The 23298-nt window shown below is 46.0% G+C and overlaps 2 protein-coding genes across 2 annotated transcripts; both read left to right on the forward strand.

The window, feature by feature from the left end:
• The first annotated feature begins 3742 nt into the window (after positions 1-3742).
• On the forward strand, positions 3743-5470 carry LOC135906390 (uncharacterized). The gene is made up of 2 exons (XM_065437770.1): positions 3743-3871; positions 4197-5470. Exon 2 carries the CDS (start codon positions 4219-4221, stop codon positions 5314-5316), a length of 1098 nt encoding a protein of 365 aa, XP_065293842.1. The 5' UTR covers positions 3743-3871; positions 4197-4218; the 3' UTR covers positions 5317-5470.
• A 6546-nt stretch (positions 5471-12016) lies between these two features.
• Positions 12017-20042, forward strand: LOC135906391 (uncharacterized). Its single transcript, XM_065437771.1, has 4 exons — positions 12017-12125; positions 12947-14262; positions 16017-16150; positions 18756-20042. Exons 2-4 carry the CDS (start codon positions 12968-12970, stop codon positions 19748-19750), a joined length of 2424 nt encoding a protein of 807 aa, XP_065293843.1. The 5' UTR covers positions 12017-12125; positions 12947-12967; the 3' UTR covers positions 19751-20042.
• The last annotated feature ends 3256 nt before the right edge of the window (positions 20043-23298 follow it).

Below are 23298 nucleotides of genomic sequence, written 5' to 3' on the forward strand. Positions count from 1 at the left end.
CTGCAAAGTATTACATCGCTACGCGCCGCGGAAAGATCTGAAATTTGAAACCGCACGCCGTTCTTCCTTCTCCTCGCGGGCGCCGCGCTCCAAGCCTGAGGATGACGTACACGCGTCCCTGCGCCTACGTGATCGTGTCCGCAGTGTGACGTCGCTCGGGGTGACACGTGACTTCGAGAATGATTCAAAGCACCATCTGTTATTTGTGTGATCTGTTGCTTGAATTGACGAATTGAACTTCAGAGAAATAAAACACACAAACGGAATGTCTGCGCGTTTTTGCTTTACTTAATTCGCATCGAAGCAAGAGAGATGTGCTTCCGCTTCTTTTGCTCGTTCCCACGGTCGTGCGGTCACATGCGCAGGTACCGAAAGTATGCCATTTTCTACCGTGTTCCAGCGCGTGATCATGCCCTGCGATCCATTTTTTCTGCCTCAGTATTCGTGTAGCACAGAATTATACCGCCAGTCATGTGTCCTTGTGCACCGCGCGCAAAATCGTGCGCTGCGCGAAACGATAACCACTCGTGCACAATGCCGCCAGCGGAAATACACATCCCCCCCAAAAAAAAGAGGGAAGAAGAAAGTGATGGCGGAGCCCGTGACGTATGCGTCACGCGATTCTCGAGGTACGGCATGGGAGAACACAGGGAAGGAATTTCGCTTGCGAAGGCTAGACGGGGCGAGTGGATAGGGAGTCTTGCTATGCAGTGGAGCCCGCCTGCTGAAATCATGGGTTCGCGGCACTGAAATATCTTTATCTCGGCTATTAATGAGCCGAGTTGAAAAATATTTGGGGAGAACGCTGCCTAGAGGACACGTAACAATTTTCAGCGTTTAACCTAAATTTGCTACGGGGCCTGGTGAGGGGCCCTTGAAGCTTGTCCAGCACCAATGTAGAACCGACTGCTGGCACGTTCGTAAGCTCACGTCGAACGGCCGTTTTAAACAGATCGTAGTTACCGTCGGCGTCCCAGTCATCTTGCTCCTGTCGTCACTTACGCGCTCGCGTCAGACGCATAAATCCCTTCGTCTTACAGAAACAAGTTTATCCACCTGGTAACTCTTTGCATAATCACAAATGATGCTTGGTATACGGCTACCAGCAAACTGCTTCGCATAACATATATTCCCACAGTGTGTGTGATCTGCTTCATTTTTTTGTCTTGTTCATTAAATAATTGTTGGTGGTGTTGAGGGCGATTGGTCATGCAATTTTTGTTGTGCCACAAGTCACAGTCAGAAGCTGTGTATTTCACGTCTGGCGAAACACCGGGGCTATAATGTAATTCATATAAGCTCAATTTGACCACTAGAAACACCTGAGTTTAAGACATTCTTAGCTTTTACTTTCCAAACGAAAATAGACGGGAAATATTTTGACTTCAGTGTTAAGCCAAGGGTCCGACATCATGGCCTGCGTTCACAGATCCACCCGCGTTGCGCCAGCAGATGAATATGCGACATCACTCTCTCTCTCTCACTCTCTCTCTCTCCCCTCCTTTTTTTCACGCAGAAGCAAGTAGGTGAATTACGCAATTTCATTGTGGTGGCGGCAGTGTGTTGTGTTGAGGACGACTTCAAGCAAAAGCAGGGTCATTGTGCAGGGTGGATGCGCAACATATACAATAACATGCCTTGTATCTACCAGAGAGTATAGAAAAGAAAGCTCCCATATATCGAAGACCTCGAAAAAAATCCTTTTATAACGAAGAAAGTGAACCGGCAATGATGCATTTAAACAGGTTCAGATATGCAGGATGTATTTTTTTTAGCTGCACCATTTTTTTTTTCAGATTGCATATGGACAATAGCATAATTCTAACGCGTGATCTAAATTACTCGTTGAGGCAGCCGTTACTTCTTCGAGAAATGAAAATGGTCAACTAAATAATTAATGCAATTAGGCTAATTGACTTTCAGTTAATTATTTCACGCCACATATTTCAATCTACGAATTATAGCCGCTGAGTTCAAACGGTGTATCCACTTGGAAAGAATTCTCTCAACACCACCAGTTCCGAGATATTTTCAATGTGTCCGTCGAAATGTGTAGGTGTTCCAGTTACCTTTGTGCTTCAATGCATAAAACAGTGGTTTCCGAAAAAACGTAACTGGAACGCCAATGCATTTCGGTGGACACTTCGAAAATTAATATCTCGGAACTGGTGACGTCGAGAGGATTCTTTCCAAGTGGGTAGATGGAAATAAGTGGCATAAATAATCAATGAAAAAGGTAATTAGCGTAATTACCTTATTAATTCAATTGGACATATTGATTTCTCGTAGAACTAATGGCCGCCTGATCGAGCACCTTAGACCGAAGGTTATAATTGCGCCATCTGCCATAGGCAATCTTTAAAAAATTTGGTACAGGTAAAAGAAAAAAGAAAGACCCCTGTACATGTAGCGAATGAACTGCGCTGATATCGTGAGACATTTGAATATCTCTTCAGCAGATCATAGAAAATGCAAAACCAGACCCCTACGTCTTCCGATGGGCGTCAGAACCACCTTAATAAACATGATTCGCTGAATTTGAGTCGCTCGGATGTGCCCAATTCTGGAATTTGCTTTTATTTATTTAATTCTTTTTTCGCAAAACTGTTGGCACAACCAGTCCGCTGTGAATCCAGGCACTAATAAAGCATACATGTCATGCGTCGTAGTGGTTCTTGTTTTGTCTTTCTTTTTTTTTTTCGACATGGCGGGCGTGGAGGTGGCGCTGCTGTGCGGCAAAGCAAACTTGAGCAACCGCTTAGCATTGAGCTGAATTTGACGTATCGCGCGTGGATATAATTTTCGTTTGACGTAGATCAAGATTCAGCTGTATATATTCTCGGTGTAGGTTCGCAATGTTAACGAATTACGCTATATAAGGAGAAATTTGATTCAGGCAAGTTAATTATAATGGTGTTTTACCTTATAGCAATCCTTGGAATCCGGTAATGACAGGGCTGCAAGCCGTGCTATGTTTCCTGCAGTGCGTCGGTTTGCGACTCAATGTTTTTTTTTATTTGTTTTGTTGTTCGACCTTCAGAATGCACGAACACAAGGAATGATTATTTGAAAAATTCATCTTTATTATTTTTTTTTATTTCTCTTCAAGGAATAATTCGCTGCGAAGTAATGTCTGCATTTTGCATGCGAAGTAACTTCTGCAGTGGAGCACATCACTAAGGCATGCGTATTGGTCCGTACATTGTTTTATGCGGATAAACCCGAAGATTTTATTTTTAAAAGGTATTTCCGAGTCACTACGGTATCCGCCACAATATCAGACGCGTGACCAGTGCAATCTTTTTCGTGCAACATTCAAATCTCCTAGCTCGCACGGGGCTCATTAAAACACGTACGTTAGCAAATTGCACACGGTATTTTTGCCACTGAGGCAATAAATATGGTAATTAAGCACACGTTGCGCTTCAAATATGTAAAGACACAAAACTTGCTTGCCAGAAATGAGTACTCGGTTGTTAATTTTGAAATTACTGTTTCATAGATAGAGAGAAATGTATCAGTTAAGATGACCCCGACTGACATTCTACGATCGTAGTGTGACGTTATTGCAGATGCTAGATGGGAGTGATGCCATATCTGGCATTTCTAAAGGCGTGAAGTCCCGACATCGATACTAGCGTGGATTTAAAAAAAAAGAAAAAAAAGAAATCTCACGAAACACGTTCTTATTCTCGTCCACGATGCTTAGAGGCGTACACCACTGCAACCCAATGAAGCGATAGTGATGCATACAATTGTGCGATAAGGTTCAGCCAATCGCAGTGCACAACCCTGTCGAAAGAAGCTTATAAAACGGCAGCACCTTGAAGAAGAGCAGCATTCCTGGAATTTCAGCACTGCAGAGGGAGCGGTACGTATGCTTTGGTGTTCTTGTTTGCTGTGTATATTATTGTGAATGTAGGCTTGTTGTAAAGCTTAAATGTTGCTTCGCTTTCTAATGTACTTTTCCTTACACGCAGGAATCCGCTGAGCACGAGGTCGCGGGATCGAATCCCGGCCACGGCGGCCGCATTTCGATGGGGGCGAAATGCGAAAACACCCGTGTGCTTAGATTTAGGTGCACGTTAAAGAACCCCAGGTGGTCAAAATTTCCGGAGTCCTCCACTACGGCGTGCCTCATAATCAGAAAGTGGTTTTGGCACGTAAAACCCCAAATATTATTATTATACACGCAGGAATCCGGTACCATAAAAAAAAATGCATTGGGCTACCTTATTCGTGGTATCCGCCTTCGCTATGGTCGCGCGGGGTGCGCCATCGGCCAGGACTTTTGGCTCGTCGCATCATCTGGAGCACGGCGCCGCTACTCATCATCACGCCGCCCATCAGCATCACGTCTTTCCGGGCGCTCAACACCAGACCGCCGACCACGGTCACCAGGTTCTTGTCGAGGACGACGCCTCGGTATCCGTTCTCGTCTGCCAAGTTGTCAAGGTTCCCGTTGGCCTGTCCGGTGCACAGCCAGTCCAGCCTTCAAACAACCTCCCTGCTTCTAACACAGCCGGCTCCCCACCGGTTGCGGCGTCTTCGGTCATCTCCTCCTCGCAGGACGCCCTCTCTAATCTCAAGTCCCGCGTCAGGACGGCCGTGGACCAACTTGTCGACCCCGTTGTCACCGTCTTGCAGAACGCATCGCTCTGGCTCAACCGTACGTCGCAGCTTCACCTGCACCAATCCCACCAACACTCTGCTCACCACGCGCACCAGCATGGCGGGCAAGCTCACCATCACGCTATTCAAAGCCACCACGGCAACCAGGTCCCCAACCACCAGGTTAACCCTACTCACGGGCATGCAACCCCGCAGAATGTTCCAAACCCGGCTGTGCCGATGACCGTCGTATCCGTTCCTGTCCTGGTTCCCGCAGTACATGCCGGCTCTTTTCCCCTCTTAAACTTGTCTGCCGTTGTTCCTGCCGGCGACGACGGGGTCGCTCTGCAGCTTTCGGACCCCGGACGCGACAACGCCACGTCGTCGTTCGCCCTTGCTACCGAATCTGTCGCTGCTACCACCCAGCCTGCAACAACGCCCGCTAATGCTGACCTCGTTGGCCGCACTGGTGCTCTACCCACTGCGCCAGGCACAGATGCCCCGGTTACTCCGGTGTCGGACGTGTCCACCTCTGCTACTGATTTCGACACTATCACGATTTGGTTGCGGTCTGGCGGCCTCCAAAAGACGACCGAATCTAGCGGTGCAACGGTACCTCCGACATCCGAACATCAACGGCCAAATTTCCGGCGGACGCTACCACGACCCAGCTGCTGCTCCCAGGGGACACACCTTCCATCGTAGCTGCGTAGCTCGCGCTCCGCCACGGATTGAATAATTCACCTGTAATACGCTTTCGGCTTTGGTCATTCCGGCATTGAAATTTTAGGATGTGTATTGCGCGATGACAGGCTGTGCATGTGTAACTCGCAATAAAGCAACCGTTTTTATACAATTAGCTTCCTATTGATTGCTTCTTGGTTTTTTTTTTTTTGCGTGACGTCTTCGGCTTCGTCGCCATGAGTATGTTGCAACTGTCTTTCGCACTCGCACAGTAAATGCAAATCGTGGTCCAATTGCATTAGGCAGTCGCTTCTTTCAGCGTCCTTATAGCTGCACTGCGCGAAACATGGAACTTGATATGTTACGAGTAAAGAGAAAGGAAATCTAAGCCCCAACTTCACTTGACTGCTCCGTAACTTGAATCATAGACGATTTTTGTAACTTTTTTTTTGCAGCGAATTGTTAATGCTTTTGCAAAGTCATTCGAAGTGCACGGCATGGTCGTGTTGTTAATACTCCGTGACCTATGCCGGCGTCTAAGAGGTTCATTCATGGTCGGCATATCAGTTAACATGTATTTAGCAAAGCAATGAACTGGGCTAGTTGGTAGACGTACACGGCTATATCACGCTTAGTGTTACACTAACGAGCGCCATGTCTTTCACGTTTGTCAGTGTAACACTAAGCGCAATATAATCATGGCTGAGTTAACATGTTACCCTTACGTGCGCGTCTAATCGGAAATCGGTCACACTGAGCCCGACTCGACCTCGTTTGCCATTTACTCGCGTTCAAATGGGGCTTGCAGTTTTCGCCGCCATCGGCGACAACTTTACTTCATGGATATTTTTGTTATAACGAGGTTGAAATGCTCATTCCTTGTTTTCCTTGCCCTCGTACCATTCTGATTGCCAGCGCATAAGATGCTGACGTTTCAGTGAACGAGTCGAGCTGGCTAGCTCGACTCGTCCGCGTTTGCATGAGCCCTGCCAACGGGTCGGTATAGGTCAACTTACCCCCATGCAGTCGGCTGACTTAGCTCGACTGCATAAGAGTTCAGTCCAGCTAAGCCTCTCATTCAGCCCGGCCCGCTAGCGTTTATATGAGTTCTATATACGGGTTGATTCCCGTCCAACGAAAAGACTTGACCCACATCTGTCGGATTCATGTACAAAAACCTCCTGATACTGACGGGAACAGCCCACATTTTTAGAATACGCTATCTTCGGTATCGGCCCATTGGAAACGGCCAGGTAGTCGTCAGAGAAAACTGGGTTGAGCTCCCTAAGAAAACTTCGTATTAATTAATACGAAACTCGTCATTTTGTACACGCTAAATCTTCGGCTTTGTAAACGCCGGAACATACCACACACTAGTTTTTCAAAGCTTTCTGACAGTGTGTGCACATGCTGTCCACCCGCCGATGCTGCCCCATGTAGCTATCTTGGATAGCATACGCAACTTAGAGATAGCGTACTGCATCGCAATGCCTATATGCGTGGCCGATCGTTGCTGAAGCATGGTGTGTACGTACGCGATGGCTAACCATTTGGAAATGCTACGTTTCAAGCTTACTTCGTCTTTTGAGCTTGCAAGTGAATGTCACTTCAGTTCACGCTTGCCTAGACAAGCAGTTCGGTTGGCAACTGTAAAAGTTGGCGCATAGTTCAAAGATGATTGCCGAATAATGACGGACCATGACTGCGAGCAGTCCAATGGGGAAAATGTAACTAGTATCTAATGGAAGAAAAAGGCTGAAGAGCCTAGGAACTTCTCATGAATGCTTAGAATCAGGTTGTAAATAGGCTGCACATGCGGTCAATGTTTGCGCAGCCAAAGACGCGATTTCATTCATTGTGCTAAACATGGACATTTACACCTAATTAACTTTATTTGATATGTGCCGAAAACCAGCTTACAGAAGGCCCGATTTCACGTTTTAAGATAAGCGCTTTCAGTAGTTCACGAGCACCCTAATGCACATGTATGTATCCGTGCTCATTGAATCATGTTTTATGCAGTTGCACGCGATAAGTTAGAGGTAGTATTTCCTGTCCTTTCACAGTTAAGCCCAAAACAGTTATCCGAATCGGGCAAAGCGTCGGCGAGATCTACATAACGTGTAATTCGTATAAAAGTTCTGGCTATTGCATGACGCCATGGACGCAACTGCTCGCCGTGCTAGTAGCCAAGGACGGTGGCTACACTCTTGAACAAATGTACACGATTTGGGTCGTATTTTCCCCCACAGCGATAATCGTCATCTGTCATGCTTGCGTTTCCTTTCTTGGAAACGCATCGCTCGCTCCTTTCCTGTCGAAACTGTTCTGTCAGGCTGATAACGAGCATGCCGTTCGCGGCTTGGAAGTACCGGGCTCGCAGCGTTAAAGAAGGGAAATGCGGACAAAATAGATGACGATTGTTGTGTGGCAAGACGCGACCCAAAAGGAGTAATTTTGCTTAAGAGTGTAGGATGTCATCACTGCACCATATTATCAAGCATACATGGTTCGGCAACATATGGTATTGCTATCACTAAAAATAGGGCTACAAGCCACGCAATCTCTACGGCAGTACGTCTGTCAGTGGGACAACGAATACTTTCTTGTTGTCTGATTTAAAAAAAAAAAGGCGTGAAGGCAACACGTGAAAAGGCTTTTATTGTTTAATCTAGAAGATCCTTTGCTCCTAAGTAACTTCTGCATGCTATATATAATTTTTTCTTTCAATTTGCTGCGAAGGTAAAGACTACATTATCCCTGTTTGTCACTACCGAATGAATTAATATCGCATAACTTGAAGATAAATGCGCTACTCAACAGTCCTCGTAATTTTAGCATAGCAACACTGACCTAATATGCTGCCGGATCCAGTTTCCAGCTGTGATCCGAAAATGATGATGGCAAGACGCTCGCTCTTTTCTACTTGCAACTATTTTTAATGTTCTGTTTATTTATTCCGCTTTATACAATAATAATAATAATAATAATAATAATAATAATAATAATAATAATAATAATAATAATAATAATAATAATAATAATAATAATAATAATAATAATAATAATAATAATAATAATAATGTTATTCTTTTGTGTCCTGCAGGACGAAGACCTCTCCCTGCGATCTCTAATTACCCCTATCTTGCTCTAGCTTCTGCCAAATTGTACATGCGAATTTCTCCCTCACCCCACCCAATTTTCTGCCATCCTCGACTGCCCTTGACTTCCCTTGGCACCCATTCTGCTACTCTAACTGTCCATCGGTCATCTGCCCTGCGCTTGACATGGCCTGCCCAGCTTTATTTTTCCCCTCTCGCTGTCAACCGGAATATCGGCTATCACCATTTGCTCTCTGATCCACACCGCTTTCCCTGGCTGTAGACGTAATGCCTAACATTTTTCATTCCGTCGCTCTTTGCGCGGCCCTTAAATTGTTCTCGAGCTTCTTTGTTAACCGCCAAGTTTCTGCCTCACTTGTTAGAACCAGTTGAATCCGATGATTGTATTGTTTAATTTTCAATGATAGATGTAAGCTAATAGTCAGGATTTGATAATGTCTGCAGTATGCATCCTGGCCCATTTTTATTCTTCTGTAAATTTTCTTGTCATGAAAAGGGTCCCCTGTGAGTAGACGACCTATATAAACGTACTCCTGCATATATTCTAGAGGCTGACTGGCAATTATCAATTGTTTCCTTGCGAGGCTATAGATCCTTTGACTTCTGCATATTAATCTTCAACCCTACTCTTGCTCTTTGTCCGTTAAGGTCATCAATGATTTCTTGCAATTCACCCCAATGTTGCTGAACAGGACAATGCCACGATCTGCAAACCAAAGGTTGTTGAGATATCCGCCGTTTATCTTCACTCTTAAGCCTTGCCAGTCCAAGAGCTCGAATACTTCTAAGCATGCAGTGAATATCATTCCAGATATCGTGTCTCCTAGCCTGACGCCTTTCTTGATAGGCATTTTTCCACTTTTCCTATGGAGAATTAACGTAGCTGTAGAGTTTTTGTAGCTATTTCCGACAATATTCACGTATGCCTCATGTACTCCTTGATTACGCAATGCCTCCATGACTGCTGGTATCCATATGAATCAAATGCCTTTTCATAATCTATCAAAGCCATATAGATAGGTTGATTGTACAGAGCAAATTTCGCAAGTGATCGTTGTATAAATGAGCGTCTTATGGAACACGCAAATTTTTTGGAGGGATTGATAGGCAGTAATCTCACCGTTTTTGCAGCAAGTACAAAAGTACAAGTGTCATCTAGGTTCTGACATGTTGCCGAATGTGCTGAAATATGTGCGGAAGCACTAGGGAAATATCTGAAGCCTTTTTGGTATTCAAGAAAAAAATACCTGTGTGACATGTTGCCGAATGTGCTGAAATATGTGCGGAAGCACTAGGGAAATATCTGAAGCCTTTTTGGTATTCAAAAAAAAAACATACCTGTGTTTCGATCAGCATGCCATCACGGCTTCTGCACAAAACGACGTTAGTGTATCTATCGCGATAGGCCTGAACTATGGTTCCGGAATTCCTTTTTTTTTCTTTGTTGTTCTTTGCAAACATACGAAGTTCAAACTAAGAAGCAATAATCTCGTATGATTGCCAGTCATCGCAATGTAGGTGTCACTTTCTCAGTGTACTTCGTCTAAGCGCTAGTCCTATTGTATTTGAGCTATGCTACGCCAACTGTCCTAAGTTTCTATAGCCTGCACCAGTATACTAATGCGCTATGTTTTGTTCTATTCTATGTTATCTTGTTTCACTTGGTATAAATTTCTTTAATTTTTACTTGTAATTTTATCATACTATAACAAGCTTCTTTGCCTATCCCCCATGGTTGATTTCAGCTATTGTTGAAGCAATCATCAAAATCACCAGGAGATGCAACAGCCACCTTGGCTTTCTATTTTTTTTTTTAACGGGTTCATGGGTGTGATCACCTGTTTCCAAGAGCAGCTCTTGAAAATCATCATCGTCATCATCATCATCATCATCATAACTTTTGGTCGACCCACGGACCAGAAAAGCAGCACTATCATTATCATGGCTCCACGTCTCTGGCCTTCGTCTTTTGACGTGAAGACATCATAGCTTTTGGCAACATAAACTCCTCACAAAAAGCAAAAGGAGGTGGTCATATAATATAAGGACAAAAAAACCAAATGTAAGTTATCTGATGACACAGGAGCCACCCTACAGTATGTACTTTGGGATTGCGAAATAGTTCAGAGGATAATCGCAGTGCTCCCCGGATGAACTAGCGGCGCGGTGGAGAGCCAGACTGACTAACTCAGATCTCCAGGACCAACTTTGGACCATCCAGCAAGCCCGCGAAGCTACCCTTGCTTGGGCCATCCTTGGGCCATCCAGCAAGCCCATGTCTCTCTGCTGCCCTCGGCGCGGCCTAAGCCTAGGCCATCAATTTGCAGGATATTAAATAAAGTTGTCACACACACGCACAAAACATGTCACGGTGCTTGGCAAACTTTTGTGATATTTGACTGGGGAAGGGGGGGGGGGGGTATGCCAGTGTTTTTTATTCTTTTTGTGTTCTTAGTTTTGCTTGCTCTGCTAAGAGGAGTAGCTGGCGCCAATAAAGTTGAAGTTGAAATTTATTTGCATCATCACAATGCGAGAATGCTCGGGCAAAAAGGTAAAATCAATTCACTTGAGAAGCGCCCGAGCCCCCAATATACAAGGCATACAAGAAGGGCTACAATATACATTAACAAGGCATTTTAACTGTTTATCATTGCAGGTTAACCTCTAGTGTTATACAATGTAATATAACACGGACAGCTTGACAGTAATTACAAATACATAAAAATACTAACAGCAATGGAAAAAGAGTACTGGCATCCTCGAATGAAAATCTCTCGTATGTTACGTATGCTGCACATTTCCACAGGAATGTCTTAGGCAATTAGTCTGTTCAACAGGAAGGAAGGAAGGAAATCAACTTTATTCAGGTCCTGCAGGCCACGAGAGCTTTGGGCTCTCATGGAGTGAGCGTCTCCCACGACGGAACCGGGAGGTTGAGTTACCTGGCGGCGTCGTGGACCTGCTGGACGGCCCAGAGTTGGGGAGCGAGTTCTTCGCTCCGGATAGGTTTTCAAACTTGCGCTTGTCCGGTTCGGAGTTTATGTGAGAACTGCAAGTGCATGACGTAACATTTCACGCCCATGCTCAGTACAACAAAAGGGCACGTGCGAATATTCTTTACTACGGAATGGACATACAATGGTGTTCGTTTTCAGCGATGATATGCTAAAAAATGCATGCTTGCTGCTATATACAGATTTTTTTTCTCTTATCCATAGAAAATACTCCTAACGGTTGGGCTCGGGAACAATTTTAAACTGACGAAGCATTTCAGCAGTGTGTGCATTGTAATCAGCACTAGCGATATGACGTAAGGCCTTCTGTTGTAGCACATGCAGTTTGCTAGTGTTAGACGATGTGGTATTTCCCCAAACCAGGAAACAATAGTTTAAGATGTGATAAGATGAGTGTGTTATAATTTAACAATTTTACGGATGCGGGAAGGCATAAGCGAAATCTTGCTAGAACACCAACACAAAGGTGCCAACCGCTCCATTTTGTTTTTTCACATCAGGAAGACGAGCGTTCCTGGTAAAATTTTTGACGACGACGAAATACCGCTTACCACGCGGGCACACGCACCTACGTTTTCTGAAGAAGAAGAAGAAAACGGATACGAACGAACTGCTTCCATTTTACGCTTCAGCATTGTTTCACGTCTTTTAGGAAAAGGTCCATCTACAAAGAAGCTGGAGAGATCCTTTCAAGGTATGGGAATCTTCCACCTTCCACAGCGCTCCGTCAAAATTACGCGTGAGTTCTTTAGCTCGTCAGGTGCTATATTGCTAGACGGCACCTGCCAGAGCTCCATGTAATCGAGCATGCAGACCTATCCTGCAGACTTCCACTCCTAAAGTTTTAATTTTCGTACGCTTCAATTGCCCTGGATTTGCCAAATAGCTTGCCATTGTAGTCAGTCCGCCATGAGTGTGTTTAGCTCGCAATATCTATTACGGCCTTTTCATAACTTCTTGGAGTTGTCCCCGAATTTCTTAGTTTTTTTTTGTGCCGCTATTTTTCGGAAGCCATCGTGTACCTGAACTGAAGCGTCCGCAGCTCATTCTAGCTGAAGGAGAGAACTGCTGCTTCATACATTGAACTGCCTCGCTCTATATGATAGGCGTTGACGTCTTTGTGGCCGCCATCCTGCGGTATTAGCATGATGAGAAATGGCGCGAACAAGAAACGTGAAAGCGCGAGAGCGCGGCAGGTGCGCGTCTTGCGCAGAGCGAGAAATGGATAACAGGGGTAATCCCGTTAAACACAGCCACTGTCAAAAAACAAAAAAATGTATGCTTCATAATATGGTGCATTGACGTTAGCGTGGCCGCCATATTTGAGTACTATAGCGTGGTGAGAAGGCGGCGCCCGTCGCGTCTCGTGGAACCTCTTAATATTTTTAAGCTACTTTGGGATACGATTGTACGTTATACCCGGTTCGCGTGTTGAAATTGTAAAGAAGAGGTTGACGTGCGCCATCGGTAGAAAACAAAATGAGTTTTTTTTTTCTTTCCTCGGCTTCATTTTAGGTCTCACACTTTCGTGCCACCATGGCGATGAAAAATACGAGCCCCGCTTCCCTGACCAACAGCTCCAGCTCACAGCGCGTGCTTGCACGGGGGTCGAACCCCAGCGCCCGTCCCGCAAGACAGCATTCGAAGCGCAAGCACAAACACAAATCTTCAAAGTCGCGCTCCGACAAGGGCGCCAAGAGGACGAAGTTTTTCTCGCCCCATATGTCTCAAGGTCGGCGGCACCGACGGCGGCCCTCCTCGGCCACTTCCGCCTCTCAATTGCAGTTCTGCCCGCACAGACAGGGCAGCCAGTTTCCGACGGGCCGCCATCCCGGCGTCTCCCGAAACCATCCTCTCCTGGTGCCAAGCCTCTCTTCCTTCTACCCTCCGGGCGCCGCTCCGCTGGCCCCCGGCACCCCCGTCAGCATACCGGGTTTACCACCGCTCATCGCCGGCAACCCCGTTCCGCTGCCGCCGGGTTTCTTCCCGCCTTTCATGGGCCTAGCGCCTCCCTCCGGCTTCGGCGGTCCCATGATGGTCGGCGGCGGCGGCGGCGGTGGAGCACAGCAGCCCATCGTTCTGCCGTTTCCCATCCCGATGCCGATGCCCATGCCTACGTCGGGAGGATCTCACCCGCCAATCGTGATTCCAGCTCCTCCGTCGCCGCCGTCGTATCCTCCTCCGTATCCATCACCGATGCCGTACCCGGTTTCGGCGCCAGCTGCGCAAGGCGGCGGAGGAGGCTCGGACACCATGGCGCTCATGATGATGATGAAGTCCATGCAGCAGGAGCGCCAGGCCGCCGCCCAGGAACGCGAGCGAGACGAGGAGCGACATCAGGAGGAGAAGAGGGAGGCGGAGAAGCGCCAGCACAAGAAGGAAAAGGAGGAGGAGAAAAAGAGGAGGAAGAAGGAGAAGGAGGAAGAGCGCAAGCGCAAGAAGGAGGAGAGAGAGAAGGCGCTGGAAGAGCGCAAGAAGGAGATCGAGCGGATGCAGGAGGAGAACCGGCGCCAGATCGAGGAGGCCCAGAAGGCGGTGGAAGAAGCCGCCGCCAAGAAGAAGGCCGAGAAAGCAGAGGCGATGGCCAAGAAGGCCGCCGAGCAGGAAGAGGCCAAGAAGAAGAAGGAAGAGGAAGAGAAGGCAAAGCAGGAAGCGGAAGCGGCCGCTGCGGCTGCAGACGCGGAGAAAGAAGCCGCTTCAGCGGCTGAAACACACCACAAGTCCGCGGGTGAAGAGCGCCCTCTACTCGGTATCGAAGGTCCACCGGATCCTATGCCCTACTACGCTCCGCCCACCAACTTGCCTGCCTTTGACCCGGGCGCAGACATAAAGTAGGCCAGTTGAGGCTTTTATATTTCTTTGGTTGTAGCTCTGATGCTCTTTAGTGCTGGCAGGAGCATTTGGTTGTACGTAGTAACGTAGCACACCACAGAACAATTCAATGAGCTTCATGGCCACCGGACTCTTTCTCAGGAGAGTATCACCACGTACATTGAATACGCACTTCGGTTTCAACCATTAATTCGAGAGCACAGTTTGCCACACACCCGCAAATAAGTTTTCTTTAATAAGATAACTTATTGAAACACACATGACGCAAAGCTTCGGCTTAAAATTCACATATTAGAAGATTTGTCCAAAACGTTCCAACACTTCGGTGATTGATAAGTCCTTGCTTAATCAAGTAATGACCCCCGATGACTGCAAATTGTGCTTACTCTTCTTGTCAGTTAGTTTGTCAGCTCGATGAAGTCTTACGAGAATCTTGCGCCACAATGTTTCCTATGTTTGCTTAGTTTACTACCTGATTGGAAATATGTAATGTTACATTGAAAATGGCAAAACAAATAAAGATATACCTGCTAGTCTTAGGGGCACTTATGAAAGATATCAGAGGATTCAAAAATAGACATGCTAAAGACAAAGACAATGTGCGTCAGTTTCGCTTCTCGTGTGCGTAATTTTACTGTCATGAATCGCTTCTGCAAACCTTAGTTCATACCTTTCACAAATAGAAAAGAGTCTTTTTGACAAATGTGAGAATTCCTGGTATTGGTGATTGCCTGCTGTGACGGTTTAAGTTTGTGGCAATGGCTTCTATACAGCAACTTATCACACTATACGTAAGGAGCATGGGAAGGCGCAAAAACGTGCGAATATTCAGAATACCTTACTTGTCTTAGCAGTCGGGTATTTTGTTATAAAGCACCATTTTCATTTTCTTTTGTTGACTTTCGTGTGAACCTGAAATATAACACAAAATATTTTAAGACCCACATTACGCGACATGTAGTTTCAGTTTCTCATAATTGCAATTAAAAGCGCGAAAAAAGAAACATGGTTGTAAAAACATTGAGGCGAGAACGCGTCTGTGTAACATATTCATTTGTCGAACCATTTCCAAAGGAAGCAGAAGAATGTGAGAAAGCAAAGGAATAGAATGTTTAATCGAATATCTAATTTTGACAATTAACTATCGGCACAATTATCAAACAAGAGAAAATACGAAAGGCTAGGTGCCTAAATAGTTACCTCAACATTCGCTATCAAAAAACGGTGAAAATTTTTAGCAGGGCGCGTGTTCTATAGCTTGAGCGTCGCGTTTCTTCTGGCTCATACCTTTGGCGTTGAAGATATTGTGTGAGTTATTTTCTTTTATTAGCATTTAACCAGGTCATATCGAACCAGGTCATATCCAGGTCATATCGTGAACCAGGTCATATCGTATAGTCGTAAACGAACTGAATGAGTCCTCAGCCAGCGCCGCGCCCAGCTTTCTCATTGCTCAGCTCTGTTCCTCGCGTTGCTTAAGGCAAGCACTCACTATAAGCTTCATCGCACAAAAAAGCGTATCGAACAGCGCATACGTTTCTTCGTCTTAGACAGCAACACAATAGTAGCTGTAGTTAATTCCTGGCTGAAATGTCGTTCTTTTTTTGCGTGGGCTACGTCAGGACACGTGACTGCTGATGCTTTGTTTATGCTAACGGTTTTCGTGCTTTACAAAATCTGAGTTGGTGCACACGCCTTCGTGCCTGATTCTATCGCTGGCTGCTTCATTTTCTTACCAAATGCTTGTTCCCAGTCCTGCACTGCAGATAACCGAGCCTAGGAGTACCGGACGCCTGCTCTGCTTCATCGTGCTCTTCCTCATCGTATTCTTGGCCATCGTCGTTGCGCTGCTGTACTTCTTTGCTCCTCACTTGCTACCTTTCTTGGGCAAGTTCCTACGAAGCACTGCTTACACCTGACGTAGCGTCCTTATATGCTTGTTTTGGAGGACTAGAATTCTTCTGGTACATTCCTCACGTCGCGGTTTCTTGGCAATCTGATGAGAAAAGCTCCTTTCTTTTAACTCTAAGCGTGGCCAACAGGAACCTCAACTCTAAGCGTGGCACAACAGGAACCTTTTAACTCTAAGCGTGGCACAACAGGAACCTCAACTCTGTGCGTGGGACAACAGGAACCTTTTAACTCTAAGTGTGGCCAACAGGAACCTCAACTCTAAGCGTGGCACAACAGTAACATTTTAACTCGAAGCGTGGCACAACAGGAACTTCTTAACTCTAAGCGTGGCACAACAGGAACCTTTGAACTCTAAGCGTGGCACAACAGGAACCTTCTAACTCTAAGCGTGGCACAACAGGAACGTTAAAAAAAGCGTCATTGGGCCGCAGAAATCACGCAAATGTCGGAAATCTGGAATCACAACGCTGTTGTAAGTTCTTTCGAGAACAAGTGCTAATATAACGCTGATGTAGCGAAGGTGTCATGCATTTTGTAACGCCCTAAGGCGTGCCAAAACAAATAAGGCTTAAACATTCCTGACACTTAATGCTTCCGTTGTGTGTGAAATGGCATTCGTTCCCTGAATTCCTGACTGTAGACGCAACAGCTCTTCTGCTATTCATCTGATCTGCTGCTGCGTTGCGCTGTTGATTTTGCACGCGCAATACTATTCCATCGTGCCTACCTTTCGCGTTGACTGTAGGGTACAAATATGGCTGCGCAAAACGTGCGGGAAAACCCAGAATGATGGGCTGTGGCACGTGAAAAAAATTGCAAAACGGCAAACATATGAGAAAGTGTAAGCGTATATCCTAAAGTAGTGATTCTGCAATACAATTTTGTGCGCCAAAACCATGATCTGTTTGACACACGGTGTAGTGGAGGAGTCCAGGATAATTTTTACCCCCTGGAGTTCCTGAACGTGCACAAGCCCTTTTTTTTGGATTTCATCCCCGTTAAAATGCATTCGCCGTGGTTGAGATCGAATACGCGAGCTCGAGCTCTGGAGCGCAATTTTGTAGTCCCTAAGCTACCATGGCGGGTGTCTATCTCCTGGTAGCCTGTGTTCTATGTTCTCTTAGGTACACTCTTAAAAACGTTTACACCCTTTTGGGCTTATCTTGTCCCACAACTATAATCGCCATCTGTCTTGCCCGCGTTTCCTTTCTTTTAACGCTGCGAGCTCGGTACTTCCCAGTCACGAACAGCTTGCCTTTTATCGATGTTCTCTACAGGAAATAGGGAGCGCCGAGTTTTCAAGAAAGGAAACACAAGCAAGGCAGATGATGATTAATCGTTGTGGGACAAATATACAGCCTAACGGGTGCAACTGTTTTAAGAGTGTAAGTATGCGTTCTTACTAATGTATTCCGTGTTTGAGGTCGGGAAAAAATGCTTAGTTTAAGACGTTTGAGCTAGTTGCCAGAACCGACAAAATAGAGTGCCCTTCTATGCTCATTTTATTCGTGTGTGTGTTCATTTGATTTTACTGGGCGGAATTATGCCAGAAAAAAAATACATAAGAGCTATTATTACGCCCGTTACAGTCGCAGCGTCTTCAATATTCCTTGCAACTGCAAGCACCATTCATAACGGATAAATAAAAATGAGGAAATTATTTTGAGCAATACACATGAATTGTAAGAAATGCTCGAAAAATTAAAACTAAGAGAAAACTGCAGCTGTCAAAGTGAACATATACCAATTTTTGGCTTAAACAAGGGGCCCGTTGCTTGGGGCCGAGTGGACCTCATGCCCAGCTTTCTGCTTCCAAGAATGAGATCGTGGGTTCAATTCACAGTCACCAACTGGCGAATTTCAATGATGGTGATAACAAAAAGCTATCATGTACTGTGCTTTCAGTGCCCCTCAAAAACCCGAGTGGCTGAAATTAATCTGCGGCCATCCACCCTCTATGGCGTATTTTGCAGCGACCGTGTGTTGCTTTGTTACGTTAAGCTGCATTATTCAAGTCAGCTAGAGCTGCTGTGTTTCTTCAAAATTGTTCTTTTACATAGCGTTCAATGAAAAGAAGGAAAAAAAATGCATGTCTGGGTGATGTAAATGTTTGGGCGAGCTGGCAAGTTTGTTTCATATCGAATTTAGCACCAAACACGTTATCGGGAACTGTATGGAGAGAAGTATTACAACTAGGGGTGCTCTATCGCCTTTCTTGCTTCAGTTCTGCCTACGTAAATATCTCCTACCATGATTAACGCGGTCTACACTTTAGAATATTGCACCACATTGTTTTTTTGTGGCTCATAAAGGATGTCCGCAGAACACGCAATATTTTACGCTCAATCAAAACCATTTATAGTGCTTAGGCTGCGTAGTACAGATGTTATATTAAATGCCAGTAGAGGAGCAATGCTGGTATATCAGAATCACTGCTCGTGTTTAGTCAACAGATACTGCTTTTGATTTTTGTATTATAGTCAGGAAACCCGCGGACGACTATATAAAAAATCAACAGCTGCTGCTTACTACTCTCCTATGTCTTTCATCTTGCCGTGTGCGCTTGCGTATGTCGCAGGAACTGGCGACGCGACGACAGCAGCGGGAGCTATCGAAACACATTCTGAAAGCTTGGCCCGAGGCGAAGTCATCAACGTCGAGAACCCTCCGATAAAGCGCGGCAAGGGAGCTCCGGGGGCGCCGGTGACAACGCTCAGTTCTTCGGCGCGCGCTTTGACGGCGAATGCCGGCAGTTCAACTCGAGCGCGTACGGAATCGACGGCAGCGCCCCTAGACGCTAACACGCTCGAAATAGCCCTCAACGACCGGCAGTGGCCGGGCGCCCCTTACTGGGACGACGGCCGACTGACCGACTCGGCCACCGCATCTTCTGCACAGCCCAAGCGCACACCGGACAGCACGCCCTTCCCGTCGGCCTTCCCTCCTCCTGGCGCTGCAAGTAGCAACGGCGTCGTCCCCGCGAAAGACCCACGCGCAGCCAGTTCTAGGCGTCCGAGATGGCGGCCCGAACTGGGCAATCAAAGCGACAGCGCCGTGCTATCCGCGACCGCGTTGGCCCACGATGCCTTCCTGGACCAGGGCTACCGACAGAACCTGAAGGCGCGTCTCTTCTCGGAAGACAACGACGGCGCCGACAAGAAGGCTGCCTCCCGGAAGCGCCCGACGTTCGACTACGACGACATTTGGAACGAGGACGGCGGCGACGAGAAAGCGGCCACGATGTTCACGTTCGAAGGCATCACGAAGTCCGCCATCCGGGAGTTGCTGGAGAGCGTTCAACGCGGTCAGCGTCACGTCAGTGGCGTAACGCAGAGTCGCGTCTCGCTGAGGCATTCGCAAGTGACCCGAGGAGAAGCAGCGTCTGTAAATGCAGATGAAAGCGCGGACCCGATGAATGATGAGTTCACGACCGAAAGCGAAACGCCGCGTGCGGGTGGTGTTACGCTTGAAGATTTCAAGATATATACCATCACACGCGTCAATCCCTTCAGAGGAGCGTTCGAAAAGGCGTTTAAGGAGTTGAAAAATGGAAGAACGAGGCCTGTGAAATAGGTCCATGCTGCAGCTGCACTAGTAAAGGAATGCCATGGGCACTCAATTTCACATCTTCAGAAAAGGAGGTGAACTGCGAATCATACGGTTTCTTTAGGGCGCCTTCTTATTGCACTGCTTTGCTTTGTGCGTGTTTATCGACTGCCGCCGCATACTGACCATCATTAAGCTTTTCTTTCTTCCGTTTTGCTATACTTTCCCTCTTTAAGTGTATTTTCATGCGTTGCCATCAACAACTCCGATATTGATTTAATGTTATGCTAGCAAAGTGAATAAAATGTTACGGTGGAAATATGTTGAGTTTAGTGCTGTTACAGGGGACAATCGCATATTTTCGGCTGACGCTATAGGTAGCGGTCCGGGTAAACTAACTAACCGCAAGGCATAACTTTGGTCAGACGGGTGTAGTCCACCGTTTAACCTTGTTCTTCGCTGACCTCTTGTTCTTCTCCCTCCCCCTTCTCTGCCTCCCCCAATTTCGCTTTCCCTACGCAGCCTGCTTCACCCTCTCCATCTTCTTGTGGTTACACGTCCTGGTGTAATATTTCAACACGTTTCCGATTGAGGCGCACTCTGCTTTACCGGTGACTCGTAGGTACCAAATAGAATCCAATACACCAAGCTGTGATATAGCGCTTTAACGGCGGAAAAGGGTCCGTAAAACGCAGTGTTGGTACTTTCAGTTCCTTTCCTGACTAGGACGCTCTTTTACACTTTTATGTCTGGTATGTCGCTGTTGCCCCTCTTGTCGAAGTTCACCTGTATGCGCTGTCTGTATAGGCGTCTTCTTGTCTCTCGCTTTTCTTGACTTCACTAAGAGTGAGCTTCTCCAGGATGCCGAGTTCCCAAGCCGCAGGGAGTGTAGGCATAATTCCAGACGTGGCAAAGGAAGGACTGCAGTCTAATTCTATTCGTATATGAACGGTTGTGGTGTCTTGTAGCAGCCTTTCGAGCCACCTCGGAATTTCGGGGGCATCTTCATGCCTTACTTGATGTCCCTTACAGCACGTTCAGCAAGACCGTATGAGGCTGGATGGTGTGGTGAGAGAATGCATGCAGCTTGAGGAAGGGAAATGACACTTTTGGCGTCTACTTTCCTGCCGTGGCCGTGATCACTCTTGTCCATTCTTTGATACTGAGTAAAATTGCTTGAGTTTTCCTTGTACCTACTCCCTTCGTTTTGTGTTCCACGAAGTCTAGGTGGATGACTTCAAATGGGATGCGTGAATGCTTTGGGCTTTTCATCACGTTTGTTGGCTGCTTGAATTTCACTTTGTTCGCTTGACATCGTGAGAATATAGTTTCTGATGTCGTCCTTCATACTTGGCCAAGTAAACCTTTTCAGCAGTTTCTTGGAAGTGCGTCAGAAGCCGTGATGTCCTCCCGACTCTGGACTGTCGTGGTATACTTGAAGTATCTTGGTTACCATTGTCGGTGGCAGGTGAGATCATCCGTCCAAAACTGCATTTGTATTCGTATTTATGTTTTCAACGCACGGAGCTTCATCCCTTGTGTAAATGCACAGCCCTAGCCAATACAATCACCGTTCATTGAACTCATGCTTGTAAAAGTGTAAAAGCAGTGGATCGTGTCAATGGGCCCATATTTATTGCTTGCTGGTCATCACGCATTTGTAATGAAAGTTACGGCGTCTAGACCGTTGGCCTACAACACTTATAGGCCGCACTTCTACGGTGCCGCGGCCACCATTTCCGGCATGTTGGTATTGTTGAATTCAGCTTTGATAGCGTGTATATCTCCAACACTAATTAACTGGCGACTAGAGGGGCTAAACTACACAGACCAACCTATACGTGGTTTTTATAGTTAAAACCTTTTTTCCAGTTAAGCTTCCGTAAAGGGCACATTGAACGTAATACCTATTTGGTGGTATGTTTGACAGAGAATGCTTATGAAAAACTAGGCCTGGAAATAATGGGAGCCTGGTAAAAGGAAAAACTTGCAAGGCCCACTACCGAAAGGTTTTCCGGCGGACGAAAAAGATGGCTTGCCGCTGGTGAGGACCGAACTCGCAGCCAATTGTAACGCGCAATTCGAAAGTTCTGCATTCAGTCCCAACTGGCGACGAATTACCTTTTGGTGCACGTCCATTTCCCATTTTCCTTCATTATTTTCTACATTTCAATTTCAAACACAGACAATTACTCCTTTGCTTTACTTGACTTCATTGCCTGCTGGCTTTACTTGGTCGTTATTAACAAAATTCGAGCCCCTCTGTTTCCCTCCCGCTCGTTCATTCATGAGGAAGGCCTTGAATCTGACAGTCTTGATGCTGTTAGCATACGCGCGTTTATTAGCCGCGTACTACTTGCTCTCAAGTGCACGTGTTACGTGATGCCATTGGGGCAAAAAAGAGGGTTCCACATCCGCCCGCCATGGTTCTTATGTAGCGCTGACTGACACTCCCAGGGCTATATTAAGTACCCCAAAAAATTACGAGGCTTTACTTGCTTAAACCACGACATGATTATGAGGAACGCCGTAGTGGGCGAAGCTGGAACAGTTTGGACCCCTTGGGTTTCATGAACGTGCACCTAAATCAAAGTAAACGGATGTTTTCATATTTCGTCCCCATCGGCAGGCAACCGCTGTGGCCAGGATTCGATCCAGCGACCTCGTGCTTGGCATTCCAACACCACAGCCACTAAGCAACCACGGCGGCTAAATCTCGCACAGATAAATACCCAAGTTAGTGGACACATTGATGGCCGTCGCTGTAGCATAATTGGCAGTGTATATAGCACGCGTAATGCGACGGTTGTGGGTTTGGTTCCCACCGGTGACACGTCATGTTTTCATGCACTTTCATTTCGCCTTTTCCCTTTCATAATTTTCTACATTTCAGTTTCCACCACAGCTAACTACCCCCGGCTTATTTTGGTTTCATTTCCTAATGTCTTTATATGGCCATATTCCCTTAAAGGCACTCGTGGTAAACTGTATTTTGTATTGTTCACTGCATCTGTGTGGTGTATGGTTTGCGATGTTTCAGTAGCCTACATGTTTACGTGTGTACCGCTGGTTTACGTCATTTGTTTTGAATACATAGAGTTGCTATACGCAGTACCAAAGAATCAGAATCAGATTTCGCGATTTTAGAAAGAACATCTTTAAAAAATTTATGTATGCACTATTTCTCAATGTCATTCTCCTCCTCCTGTATTATTCTTCATAATTTCACCATATCCTTGGCCTATTATTCAGGGTGAATATTTATCTTTACCTTAGTATCTTTGGCACATACCCACTCACGGGGAATGGCCAAGGCTCGAACAGGTTTTGCATATGTCCTAAGGAATGCAATTTAGAACTCTATTATTTTGATTAATAATTTAAATTGGGGAATATCCAAGACGATTCAGTAGACAGTCATTCAATAGAAAAAAAATCAAATAATAAAAAAAATCAAATAAATAAGTATATACATTTATAAATGAAGCAGTAAGGGAAGAATGAAATAAATAATACGGTTAACAATGAAATGAGTTCGATTCAAGAATGAATTTCTCTATGGCGAGGCATACATT

This window comes from Dermacentor albipictus, chromosome 5, assembly GCF_038994185.2.
Source record: "Dermacentor albipictus isolate Rhodes 1998 colony chromosome 5, USDA_Dalb.pri_finalv2, whole genome shotgun sequence".
In the NCBI taxonomy this organism is placed as follows: Eukaryota; Metazoa; Arthropoda; class Arachnida; order Ixodida; family Ixodidae; genus Dermacentor; species Dermacentor albipictus.